Genomic DNA, 13,967 nt, shown 5'->3' with positions numbered 1-13,967 from the left:
TAAGGCACATTTGAATATCAAATTTTTAACAGAATTTTGTTTCAAAGAGTGTACTAAAAATATATCTTTTTTTCCATTGGCTGCTCAAACAACATCATGGCTGCACTTTTACAACCTGACAACAAATAAACCTATTATGGTGAGGAAGTTCTATGCGGTTTTGTATTATTTAGTGCCTGAAAATACTAAGCAGGCTATAGATAGACATAACTAAGGACAGCGCTTTCAAACAGTAAAAACAATGACATACTGATGATGGCGCAGCACCAGGAACAGGCCAGTAGTTGGACAGCCCTGGTCATTATCACATATGTGTAACATGGAAGAATTTCACCACTCCATCCACTTTATAGCATTGGAGTAGAACACCTATAAGTAATTACCTTTTGTAAACAGTAACAGAAAAACAAGCTCATAAATTGCTCACAACTTAACCCTTAGCTGCCTCCAGGGCCATCCTAGGCCTAGTGTGCAGGAGAAAGAAGGGCCCTTTAACAGGCCTAATAGAATAACACCCAAAGGGGATGTACACTTTCACTCTCCCTGCAACATAATAAAACAGAAGCAGGTTAAACTCTTGGCTTGTTTGCATATGTTAAGGCTTTTGTGACTGTAGAAAAGTAAACGTGTCAGTTCAGCATGTACAGCACACTACCGCATTGTCATAGAGGCGTGTAAGGATTGTCTATTGCCCGTATGTGACCCCTTGAGGAAGAATCCATTTCATAGTCAGATTCCCTCTGACGGCTTGTTTGGGCCCTGCTGGACTCACTAGGCAAAAAGTTCCGGGCCAGTTCTTCTGGAGGGGGTACCAAATGGAAAATCTGTTCAGAGTAGGAGCTGGGGTGAAGGTCGTCTGTGAAGGGGTGTTGCCCCAAGCTGGCCTGTGGGGAATGTGAGATGCTGCGCTCTGAACCTGACCTCTGGATTGGCAATGGGAACAGTAATGTGCTGACTGTGGGGTTCTGGTCTGAAAGAAAAGAAGAAAGGGTTAACTAGCAAGCAATTATTGGCTTAACTGTCTTTATGAAAATAAAAGTTTGTGGAAAACATTTTCCAGTTTTTATTAGAACTTGCATTGTTGTTAGATTAACATTTAATAAGTCAATGTGCAGCAGGGGAAGGAATCTTCATTTTGTTATATTAGGTCATTCAAGGTAATGTTCAGCTTCAGTAAAAGAGGAAGAAAGCAATATATTGTGACAGTGAATCCAGGAAATAATAGATAGTAGTGTACAATTACAAATCAAGGGGAAATCTATATACTGTATATGTATACTCTGGTGCTTTTGGCATGGTCATAAAGGTTCTCAGGTAGAGAAAATGGACAGAGCGAGTAAAATATGTGGTAAAGGTCAACTTACGAGCTGGAGAGTGAAGGGGCACAACAGATCTCTACTGGGAATTCAATAATGAATCACTGATAAAATAGCCACATTGTAACTGTAGATAATTGGAAAAAAAGATGGTTGGGCCTGTTAAGCCGGCCATAGCGCGATTTTCTTTCCTGCAGTTGCAGGTTGAAGGAAAGAAAATTGCTCAATTCCCCCATCAACACATTGAGCCTTGATGGGGAAATCCCTTCCACGGAGCTAATGTGTTTGTGTGTGGTGGGGGGGGGGACAGGGTGATTATTGTTAGCGGCTGTAACCACTAGCAGCCAACGCATGAAAAATCCGTCAGGTTGGATCGATCGATTAACAGGTACAATCAGCCTGCCCGTATATGATTCAAATCTCGAGATTCAAACTGTCTATGGCTGGCTTTATGTAGAAAACCTTGTCCATTGAAGCTGTTCACTTTTTTTCTCATGTAGTGAGGCTGTTCACACACTGCATGGGTTAACTGCTCGTTCTTTTTCTAGGGGAGCGGATATATACTCAATATACCCAATCCTCCCGCCACAAGACCAGTCCTTGCAACTTCTTCCCCTTCCTCTTGTGTGGTGGACTGTTCCTGACATCACACCCATAGACCTGCTCTTGACATGAGGACACCAGGAACAGTCCACTCCTGGATCGTGGGGATCGGCATTTGCCACTAGAGTGGAAGATTGGGTGAGTATACAACTTTCTGGTCACCCCTGGACAAAACGTGCACACTGATTGGGAAAACCTTTTTCTTTTTTTGCCCGAAGTTGTCCAATGAGATGTGCAGAAAAAGGAGCCATTTGGTAAAACCTTTCAAGCCCATGTGCTGGTTTCACCTACTAATATCTTGAAATCTCCCTAGGAGGGCTCAGTTGTAATGAGGTACATACATACCAATATGTATTCTGTAGGAATAGGATTTTTTATATGTTAATAATTTAGAGGGTTAAAAATGGATTAGAAAAATCTAAAGTAGAAAAGCCCTTTAATGACAAATCAATGTTACTGGATGCATCCATTTTCTGAATAAGAAAGTACAACATATAGATCCCTCTCCACCCTAATGAGTAGTTTAAATCATCCCTGTCTGTTTAGGCAGCCAAAAAAAACATGCTGCTAGAGACATGTGGAAACAATATGACCATTATACTGAGTGTGGAATAGTTGGAGTCATGTGAACAGTATGTACTGTACATAAAGTGTTGGGTAAACAATCTAGCTCCAACAACAAAGATGCACTTTTTACCTTGTGAATGAGCAGAGGACACCACGAAACCAGACAACTTCACATCTCCTGCGGCTCCATATTCAAGTGGAATTGGATGAAGGCGGAAGTAGTGAAGCATTTCTAAGACAGACGGGAAGCGCAGGTGCTGGACCCGGCACTGACCCCTATCGGTCAGCGTAAGGCGTAAGTGCTAAGAAAATAGAAGGTACAACTGTCATTTACTATCCACCTATCACATGCTTTACATTCACAAAGGGCATGCACGGTATGTCATTTACTGCTTACTTCAAAGATATCAAATGCTAGTGTGGGTATAGCCTAAACATTTTTTGCTTTAGTTTTGAATAGAGTAGGGAAGGATTAGAACCCATGTTAAGTTTTTACTGCTGTCTGTCCCTGCTAGGCCATTAAAACCTCTCTACTTGTGTCGATGACCATTGTCCTAGAGATGGAAAGTGATATGAAATCCAAGTTGTAAAGGGGAGGATAAATCTTCCAAAGTGGACAACTCTGCGGTTCACAACTGTCTACAAGATTTCTCCTCCCTTTGTAGAGATTTCCTCTCACTTCCTGTTGTGTCTCAGAGATGGGAAGTGAAGGTAAATCTCAATTCGATGTAGAAAGGGCTTTTAACATTTCCCTACTCTATCCGAAACTCAAAAAAAAAAAAAAAAGAAGAAAAATTTGGCTATGCTGAAGCCTCGTACACACGCAACGATTATCGGCCGACCGATCGGCCGTCTTTTGTCCAGTGTTGTTGTGTTGGTTGAAATGTGCTCTAGACTGCACACAAATTTTATCGGCCAACAAAAACCAACTTCAGAAGTGATGTCATGTTCTGGTTTACTTTTCGTGTGTTTTTTCTTCTCTAAGCATGCCCAGTCTTGCTCATCAGGTTTTTGTCTGCCGAAATCTGTGCTGACTGACGGAAAATCGGCTGTTCTGTTGACGGCCATCAAAAATTTTATAGCATGTACACCAGATTTTGTTTGGCCGAAAAGTCGCAGTCGGTTGTCGGAAGCATCATACTAACAAGCCGAAAATCGGCAGATCGGACGTTGGCCGAAAATTCACGGCCAACTATCGTTGTGTGTGTACGAGGCATTACACTTTCACGCCTTAACACTGCTTCCCAGTATCCCATTAAGTGGGTTTTAATTGCTGGGAGACGACAAGGCTATCATGTGAATGCTATGACTGGCTTTCAAAGCGATCACATAAATGGGAGCCATCCAGCTGGGTCCCAATCAGAAGCTGTGACCGAGAACGGTTGTTGCCACTGAGCTTTAAGATCAGTGGGCACGCTCTCAGCACACAACCTCAGGCTGCCGTGGACACCTTCTGTTGAATAGCAATGGCCACTAGATGGAAAATTCAGCCAGCCTCTGTTGAACTGAATGAATTTCATCCCATCTATAGCAAAAGCCTAAAGGGCCATACACACTATAAGATTTTCTTAAGACTTTTTCCTTTAGACTTACCAAAACCATATAATATGAGGTCAAACCTAAACACTTTCAATTTGTATGCAATCTGGCTGGCCCTTGCACTACATAGAAAAGGTAAATCTGAAGGAAATCTAACCACAAAAGTTGGATAGTTTGTATCCAGCTTAAGAATCATTTCTTTGCTAAGTTCCTCTATGTGCGCTCCTACTCTTGTAAGCTGACTAAACACCTTTTCTTTCCTGCAGGATCTAAAAACATGTTATGGCCCCTTCAGACCTTGGCATCCTGGTACATTGTGTTAAAGCGGAGTTCCACCCATTTTTAATAGGTTGGATTACATAGATGTATGTAATCCCCTTTAAAACGGCTTTTACCAATGGAAACTTTTTTTTTTTTGCTAGTAAATACCTTAATTTCTGCTTTATTCCTCCTCTCCTCACTTCCGGCTCCGATCGGCGATGACGTCATTCGGCGATTCGCAGTGTGTGCTGGGATGTATTCCATTCCAGAAATCTCGCAGTATTACCCAGTAGCTGAGCTGTACTGAGCCGTGCCTGCCCCGCCTCCTCTCAGTGAGTTGTACTGTATGCATTGTATTCAGGCCGTTCTTTGCCCCGCCTCCGCCCCGCCTCCTCTCAGTGAGCTCAGTAAGGATATAATGCTTTCAGTCCTCCCTCACTGAGAGGAGGCGGGGCGGAGGTGGGGCAGAGCACGTCCTGAATACAATGCATACAGTACAACTCACTGAGAGGAGGCGGGGCGGAGGCGGGGCAGGTCACGGCCTGAATACACACAGTACAGATCAGCTCCTGGGTAATACTGCGAGATTTCTGCCATGGAATACATCCCAGCACACACTGCGAATCGCCGAATGACGTCATCGCTGATCGGACCCGGAAGTGAGGAGAGGAGGAATAAAGCTGAAATTAAGGTATTTCGTTGCAAAAAAAAAAAAAAAAAATTCCATTGGTAAAAGTCGTTTTAAAGGGGATTACATAGATCTAAAGTTACGAAAATGGGTGGAACTCCACTTTAATGTGCGTGCATCACCCCCATTTCTTCATGCACTAAAGTGAGTTGCATTAAGGCAGCCCATTCAGATGAATTGGTTGGAAACACATCTAAGCCTTTGTTCACACTTGTGCGACATGAAAGTATCATCACTTCCAGCGAATTTGCTGTACCACTTCCCTGGGACTTCAAAACAACTTCAATGCAGCTTTACTGATAAGAAGCATTCCTGTGCATTTTGTTTTTAGCCCTCACCTCTCCTCCCTGGTCATCCTTTCTGCCTAAAAACTTCCTACCAAGCACATTCTATACACACCTGAGGATAGTGGAAACGAGTGTTTTTTTGCACGTTTTTCAAGTGTAAACATGTGTCACACATAGGGAAGCCTATTCACTTGAACAAATGCTCTAAAGTGGCTGTAGAACGTTTTCAGTGCACATTTTTGCACGTTTTGTTGTGCTGCAAAACACGCGTCTGCTAACTGTGATTGGAATGTCATTCACAATTAGTCTGTATTTAAATCTGCTTGCTGCACTTTTCTGAAACCTATAGCAAAGCATACGTTTTCTCTGCGGGTTGCCGCGTGTTCTGAAATTCACAGATGTAAATGCAGGCTAATTGTTAATCGCACCCAAAGTGTGGTTAGCAGACATGTATTTTCTTGTGTGACAAAACGTGCTACAAACGTGACAAAATTTGTGACGATCCATGACCGTAAAGATTCTTGAGCTACTATGAAAAAGCGACTTTTTTTTGTCACTGCGACTTTGTGGTGGCAATTGAGAGGTGGCCATTAAAAGACACGGGATGTGACTTTGAAGTCCAATGTTGCCTGACAAGTCACATTGGTGTGAACCAGGGCTAAATGTCCAAAAAACAGACCTGCATCATTTTTGGTAAGGCAGCACACCATAATGCAAGGTAGCATTGTGGTGTGCTGCAATACATGTGGATTGGAGCTGCATTGCCTTAGTACTATGGGGTGCAGTTAAAAATGAATGCCACTGCAACACTCCAATGCACATAACGTGCGTTTAAGTAATGCCCATGTTACCATGCTGCACTGCATTGGAAAGTTATGAATGGGCCCCTAGACTTGCAGCAATGTACAATGAGGAACATCCCACTTTTCATTTTCCACTATCATATCCATAAAGATCATTCCAGATGGAACACCTTCTACTATAGCTTTTACTTACCCATTATATGTCTGATGCCTCGTACACATGCAACGATTATCGGCCGACCGATCGGCCGTCTTTTGTCCAGTGTTGTTGTGTTGGTTGAAATGTGCTCTAGACTGCACACGAATTTTATCGGCCAACAAAAACCAACTTCAGAAGTGATGTCATGTTCTGGTTTACTTTCCGTGTGTTTTTTCTTCTCTGAGCATGCCCAGTCTTGCTCATCAGATTTTTGTCTGCCGAAATCTGTACTGACTGACGAACAATCGGCTGTTCTGTTGACGGCCAACAAAAATTTTATAGCATGCACATCAGATTTTGTTCGGCCGAAAAGTCGGAGTCGGTTGTCGGAAGCATCATACTAAGAAGCCGAAAATCGGCCGATCGGACGTTGGCCGAAAATTCACGGCCAGCTATCGCTGCGTGTGTACGAGGCATAAGTATGCAAAAGTAAAAATGGAACTCAAATGATAATTAAAGTAACCCTGAATGATCATGCTATTTAAATATTCTTTTATATAAGGAAAACCTCAGGTCACATAATCATCTTATGTATCCCTATACCAAATCTGGGATAAAGTGTAATGGCCTGAAAGTATCTTTGAACCAACTAGGAATATGGATAAGTTATTATAATATGTGCTTTGAGACCAGTTTCTTATTCCACTGAAAAAGATAAAGAAGGCCAGACTTACGACTATTGAAAAACATCTGCCACATTACCTTTGCTCTGCCTTGGAAATTAAATGTGAGGACATATTCTCCCCTTCGCGTTTCACTTTGCCGTAGAAGGAAAACCCCATGACCTTCATATCCCTGAGCTTGTACAAGCTGAGCTGCTTTGACTCGAGAGATGGGCCCATGAAACCATGGATAGGAAGCCAATAAATGGTCAGTTTTATGACAACACTGTTCTGAAGGCACAAAGACAGCAGCGCCTAAGGATCAATAAAATCAGCCAGTTATACAAGTCGCTGACACAAGTTGTATATGCATAACATTGTAAAATATGGCCATATAATATTTGTCATTTTTTGTTAACAATTTTGCTTTCTCCAGGAAGGTGCTGGAATACGCTGCAGCTACTGAAATGTGACAAAATACTGTAAATGGCCATTTGGCTATGTGATCTCTGGATGAGCTGAACAAACAGCTAGGCTTTTTTACCATAGGAAGCACCCTGGGTAAGTATATTCTGCTTTTCAGTGTTCTTTATTATCTATCGCAGAAAGCATTACATTAACATTTAAAGGTAACTCCTAGTCTGCATCTGCAGTGGAATTTTATGGAGGACTATCTAGAAAAAAAAATCACTTACCGAAGGGGAAGGTATATGGAAAAATGATCTTGGGAAATATGGTGAAGACAATGGAACGTGATAGAGATACATAAGTTGTCATTACTAGCCTCCTAAAAACAGTGGTTGCTTGGCTGTCATTATAACACCTGAGTTTAGATATTTCTAAAGCTGGCCATACACTAGATTTTTTTAATGAACGTTCCTACATTCATAAAATTCTCAGTACATTCAGTGGCTTGACTAATGTCGTTCAGAAGTACTACACAGTTTTGATTGCTTTAACATTCAATTTTGGAATAAATGTAATTTCCTGACCCAAAACCCCATTCACTGTTCATTTGAGAGAATCTTCTCATCACTGCAGTCACAAATGTTCGATTTGACCCCACTAACGATTCAAAAAAATGTAGAATCTTTTTCTAAAACTTTAGTTTTAGGAATGTTCATTCTAGTGCATGGCTGACTTAATGTGGAACTACATTTCAGTTTAGTTTATAAATCACTTTGAAAAATGCTCCTTATCATTTCTGCCTGTGGCCATTCTAAATAAGGGCAAATGATTCATGTAGCATTTACTTCCTGAAATCCATCTGCCCTTAGCTCAGTCATGCAAGCAGGAGAGGGTGTGCTTAGCTGAGAAAGCCTCTCCTTGCCTCCTGAGGACTCCTGGGATGTATGACATCATTTTCCTAGGCATGGAAACCAGGAAGTAACCAAAGAAACAAACAAAAAAATTCAAAACAAGCAAATACGATATACTTTCCTATCTATTTACTAATGCTAGCAGCATAGGGATTCAAATCAGCCAGTGTTGATTGGGAGAGCAAAGTTCTACTATAAGTCTCTGACTGAATCAAGTAGGCAGGAAGTGAAGTTAGAATCCATAAAATGCATACTTAGATGCCAGATATAGCCCCTGCGTGGGCAGACTAGGTGTTTTTCAAATTACCATTTATGTTAATGATATACCTGCAATAAAAATGATTGAACCAGAAATGTATATTTATTACAAAGTTCTGAAGCCCAAGCATCAGCATGGTGGCCAGGAAAGTGGCATTTTAAGATGAAGTCTAGCAATGACCACTAAAGTTGGCCAAACACTGATCAATGAAAGTCGAAGGGACACGTTGTGAAGTTTTCCATCAATTAGTCACTATCAGAATACAATGTCCTGGCAGGGGGATTTCCCCATTCACCTTGTTTGTGTGGGTAGACGAACCTGTTCGTTTTTCTGTTCAGCTGGCATGCTTAACCGCTTGACCACTGCTCACTGTGCTGCTACTGCAGCAAAGTGGCTCGTTAAGGTCTGGCGACGTAGACCTACGTCACCAGACTCTCCCCTCTCTCTGCGGCGCGCGCGCGCCGCCGGAGGCTCGCTCCTGCTATATTCAGACACAGCAGGAGTCGGGCCAGGGGAGGAGAGGCGGTTATCACCGCCGCTCTTCCCCGATCGTCGGGGATCGAGTGAGGAAATCCACCCGCTTGTGTAAACAAAGCGGGCGGATCTCCTATGTGTCAGATTACAGGATCAGCATAGCGATCTGCGATCTGTGTCTGTCACACAACCCCCTCCCCCCCACACACGTCAGTAAGAATGAGGCATACATTTAATCCCATGATCACCGATAAAATTAACCCCTTCCCTGCCAGTGTCATTATTACAGTAACAGTGCATATTTATAACACTGATTACTGTAGTAATGTCACTGGTACCCCCAAAAGTGTAAAAAATGTCAGTTAGGGGTCCAATCTGTCCCCCGCAATGTCGCAGTCCCGCCAAAAAAATCGCAGATCGCCACCATTACTAGTAAAAAAATAAAATAAACAATAAAAATGACAAATCTTTCCCGTAGTTAGTAAACGCAATAACTTTTGCACAAACCAATCAAAATACGCTTATTGCGATTATTTTTCTACCAAAAATATTTAGCAGAAAACAAATTGGCCTAAAGTGTTAAAAAATTTTGATTTATAAATTTTGTTTTGGGAATGTTATATATTAGAACAGTGGTTCTTAACCTGGGTTCGATCGAACCCCAGTGGTTCGGTGAGTCAGTCTCCAGGGTTCGGCAGAGGACTCGTATGATTCGTGATGACACGCACACCCTCCGCTAGTACCTCTTCATGGTCAGGTACTATTTCTCCAATTTCGGGCGTGTCCTTCCGCTCCCGCTCCTCGCCGTCGTCATGGAAACACACAACATCCCCACAGTACAGAGCCCGGACCTGGCAGAGTGATTTCACATGTCATGTGACACCGACGCACTGACGGCGAGGACAAGGACAGACTGAGCGGAGTGAGAGCAGGGACTAGGAGACTAGAGGGGAGAGAGGTCCAACTCCTAGGCCTAGGAGGAGGCTGAGTGAGTGGTGGCTCACTCAAGTGACTCACTGAGTGAGTCTGGCACCAGACCCAGGCCAGAGCAGGCCGCCCACAGTCTATGCACTACTAGGCCAGCGCAGCAGCCAGCCCAGAATCAGGAGGACTAAGGTAGGTAGATGTGGTGGTGTGGTGTTCTCTGCAGGGAAGTGTTTTACTAAAAAGGTGCCCAGGCACTGTGTATAACAGTGAGTGAGTGTGCAGTATTGGTATGGCATTTTTTTTTTTTTAAGTTAGGAGAGCCTTTTTTTTTTTGGTTAGTTGGTTGGTAATGCAAATGGTCAGTACTCAGTATTAATGCAAATGGTCAGCGGTCAATGTTAATGCAATGGTTTTGTTCTTTAATGGTTTTGTTCATTTTGTGCACCTATGTATAAATAAATATATACCGTCCTAAATATATACCTATGTTTTGAATTTGAAAAAAAATCATATTTTATTTTCCCAATTAACCACTTAAGCCCGGGAAGATTTTACCCCCATTCCGACCAGGGGGTTTTTTGCGATTTTTATTTTTTTTTTTACTGCGTGAATTTAACGGACAATTGCGCGGTCGTGCAACGCTGTACCTAAACTAATTTGACATCCTTTTTTTCCCACAAACAGAGCTTTCTTTTGGTGGTATTTGATCACCTGTGCGATTTTTACTTTTTGCGCTATAAACAAAAAAAGAGCGTAAATTTTGCAAAAATAACAATATTTTTCACATTTTTTTATATGAAATTCCCCCCCAAAAAATGTAAAAATCAAAATTTTTTAACATTTTTGGCCAATTTGTTTTATGCTACATATGTTTGGTAAAAAAAATTGCAAAAAGCGTATTTTGATGGGTTTGCGCAAAATTTATTGCGTTTACTAACAAAGGGAAAGATTTTTGTCATTTTTGGTGTTTTTTTTTCATAACGCGTAATGGCGGCTTTTTTTTTTTTTTTTTGTGGTACTGCGACATTGCGGCAGACAGATCGGACCCTTGACTGACATTTTTGACACTTTTGGGGTTACCAGTGACATTACTGCAGTAATCAGTGCTATACATATGCACTGTTACTGCAAAATGACACTGGCAGGGAAGGGGTTAAGTGTGTCCCTAGGGGCGTGCTTTCTACTGTGATTGGCTGTGGCTACTAGTGTAAGAACAGTGATCAACGGTCCTACATAGTAGAACCGTCTGAACACTGTTTCTACACAGTGGAGAATGACAGGCGGCTTGTTTACATCAGCCGCCTGACTTTCTCCCTCTGTACCGACGATCGGGTCCGCCGGTCACACGCACTAACTTCCCTGTGAACGAGCCTCCGCGGGCGCGCCTCCGCGGGCGCGCGCTCGCCCGCTATTGGCTCACAAGAAAGTGACAGGCAAGTGACGTACCGGTACGTCACTCTGCCTGGCCGGGGCTGACCGCCGCAGTATATAGTCGTGCGGCGGTCGGCAACCGGTTAAGAATGGTTCGGTGAATGCGCATATGAAACTGGTGGGGTTCAGTACCTCCAACAAGGTTAAAAACCACTGTATTAGAATGTAAAAAATAGTTTTTTTTTTTTCAAAATTGTCGCTCTTTTTTTTAAAAAATTAAAAGTCGCACAGGTGATCAAATGCCACCAAAAGAAAGCTCTATTTGTGGGGAAAATAAGGACATAAATTTAGTTTGGGTACAGCGTTGCATGACCGCGCAATTGTCCTTTAAAGTAACACAGCGCCGAATCGCAAAATATAGCCTGGTCAGGAATGGGGAAAAATTTAATATATTGGATATTTTTTAACTGTCAAAGTAGAAAATGTCAATTTTTTCGCAAAATTTTTGCTCTTTTTTTATTATCGCAAAAAAATGAAAAGCGCAGAGGTGATCAAATACCAGCAAAAGAAAGCTCTGTTTGTGGGAAAAAGAGGACGTAAATTTCGTTTGGGTACAGCTTTGCATGACCGCGCAATTGTCAGTTAAATTCGCGCAGTGCCAAGTTGTAAAAAGTGGCCTGGAGGTTAAGCAGGAAAATCCTCCGGTGGTAAAGTGGTTTTAATGTAAAAAACTAACAGTGTAAGAGCAGGTAAGGCCCCACTCACACTGTGGCACTACCAACAGTGTACACATGTTAATGTAATCAGCTTTAAAGTGATGATAATTTTTTTTTTGTTTACCAAAATAAAGAAAGATGCTATATTTACCTGCTTTGTGCAATGATATTGCAGAGAGCAGACTCTTACCTCCTCTTTGGCAGTCCTCCACCGGCGCTGTATGATCCTTCTTCCTCCAAATGCACCCTCAGCAAGCGCAGTGCTAAGGGGGTAACCCTGCAGATGCATTCCTGATCTGGACTGTGTGCATCTATACACACACACACACACAACACCAGTAAACCACGCCTCCGCTCACTCTCCACAGAAGTTTGACCGGTAACAGCAGGAGCCTATGGCTTCCCCTGCTGTCTGTGTCTCCTGTGAAATCAGGAAGTGGAGGAGTGGCGCAGGAGCGATGCTGCAGCTGGGACATCACTAGATCAGTGTGGGGAGGCAGGTAAGTGTTTTGTGATGGGGGGGGGGGGAGAATAAGTAGTGAAGAGTTATTTTACCTTAATGCAAAAAAGGCATTAGGGTTAAAAAAACTAAAACATTAAAGCTTCCTACTCATTTGAATGGGCTTCCTAATGCACCCAAACATAGATCTGTGCTCAGACAAAAAAAAGTTAATGGAAAAAAAAAAAAAGGGGCAGACTTGATGGACCACTCAGTCTTTTGTTTCTGCTGTCACTTTCGTTGTCTCTAAATGCAACAAAAGTTCATGCCTTTTGGTAGCGCAGGGCAATGCACGTCAGTGTGTTATGCTTCGCTGCAACGCAAGTGTGTTGAGGATACATTGAAGATGTACAGTCAGGTCCATAAATATTGGGACATCGACACAATTGTAATCTTTTTGACTCTATACACCACCACAATGAATTTGAAATAAAACAAACAAGATGTGCTTTAACTGCAGACTTTCAGCTTTAATTTGAGGGTATTTGCATCCAAATCAGGTAAAAGGTGTAGGAATTACAACAGTTTGTATATGTGCCTCCCACTTTTTAAGGGACCAAAAGTAATGGGACAATTGGTTGTTCCATGGCCAGGTGTGTGTTATTCCCTCATCCCATTTACAAGGAGCAGGTAATAGGTCCAGAGTTAATTTCAAGTGTGCTATTTGCATTTGGAATCTGATGCTGTCAACTCTCAATATGAGATCCAAAGAGCTGTCACTATCAGTGAAGCAAGCCATCATTAGGCTGAAAAAACAAAACAAACCCATCAGAGAGATAGCAAAAACATTAGGTGTGGCCAAATCAACTGTTTAGAACATCCTTAAAAAGAAAGAATGCACCAGTGAGCTCAGCAACACCGGAAGACCACGGAAAACAACTGTGGTGGATGACCGAAGAATTCTTTCCCTGGTGAAGAAAACACCCTTCACAACAGTTGGCCAGATCAAGAACACTCTCCAGGAGGTAGGTGTATGTGTGTCAAAGTCATCAATCAAGAGAAGACTTCACCAAAGTGAATACAGGGGGTTCACCACAAGATGTAAACCATTGGTGAGCCTCAAAAACAGGAAGGCCAGATTAGAGTTTGCCAAACTAGAAAAGCCTTCACAGTTCTGGAACAACATCCTATGGACAGGTGAGACCAAGATTAACTTGTACCAGAGTGATGGGAAGAGAAGAGTATGGAGAAGGAAAAGAACTGCTCATGATCCAAAGCATACCACCTCATCAGTGAAGCATGGTGGTGGTAGCGTCATGGCGTGGGCATGTATGGCTGCCAATGGAACTGGTTCTCTTGTATTTATTGATGATGTGACTGCTGACAAAAGCAGAAGGATGAATTCTGAAGTGTTTCGGGCAATATTATCTGCTCATATTCAGCCAAATGTTTCAGAACTCATTGGACAGCGCTTCACAGTGCAGATGGACAATGACCCGAAGCATACTGCGAAAGCAACCAAAGAGTTTTATAAGGGAAAGAAGTGGAATGTTATGCAATGGCCAAGTCAATCACCTGACCTGAATCTGATTGAGCA

General features: G+C 42.4%; 1 protein-coding gene across 1 annotated transcript in view; it reads right to left on the bottom strand.

Moving 5' to 3' along the window:
• Nucleotides 1-259: 259 nt before the first annotated feature.
• SH2B3 (SH2B adaptor protein 3) overlaps nucleotides 260-13,967 on the bottom strand; it is a 257,173-nt gene continuing 243,465 nt past the window's right edge. The window contains exons 7-9 of the mRNA XM_082259691.1: nucleotides 6,966-7,180; nucleotides 2,617-2,788; nucleotides 260-970 (exon numbers count right to left, since the gene is read on the bottom strand). Coding sequence (XP_082115817.1) covers nucleotides 663-970; nucleotides 2,617-2,788; nucleotides 6,966-7,180 — 695 coding nt within the window. The 3' untranslated portion in view covers nucleotides 260-662. The remainder of the gene's footprint in view (nucleotides 971-2,616; nucleotides 2,789-6,965; nucleotides 7,181-13,967) is intronic.

The sequence above is a fragment of the Pelophylax lessonae genome (assembly GCF_965119305.1).
Source record: "Pelophylax lessonae genome assembly, chromosome: 1".
Taxonomy (NCBI): Eukaryota; Metazoa; Chordata; class Amphibia; order Anura; family Ranidae; genus Pelophylax; species Pelophylax lessonae.
Note: the sequence above shows the minus strand (reverse complement) of the source record. Positions and strands in the feature narration are given on the sequence as shown.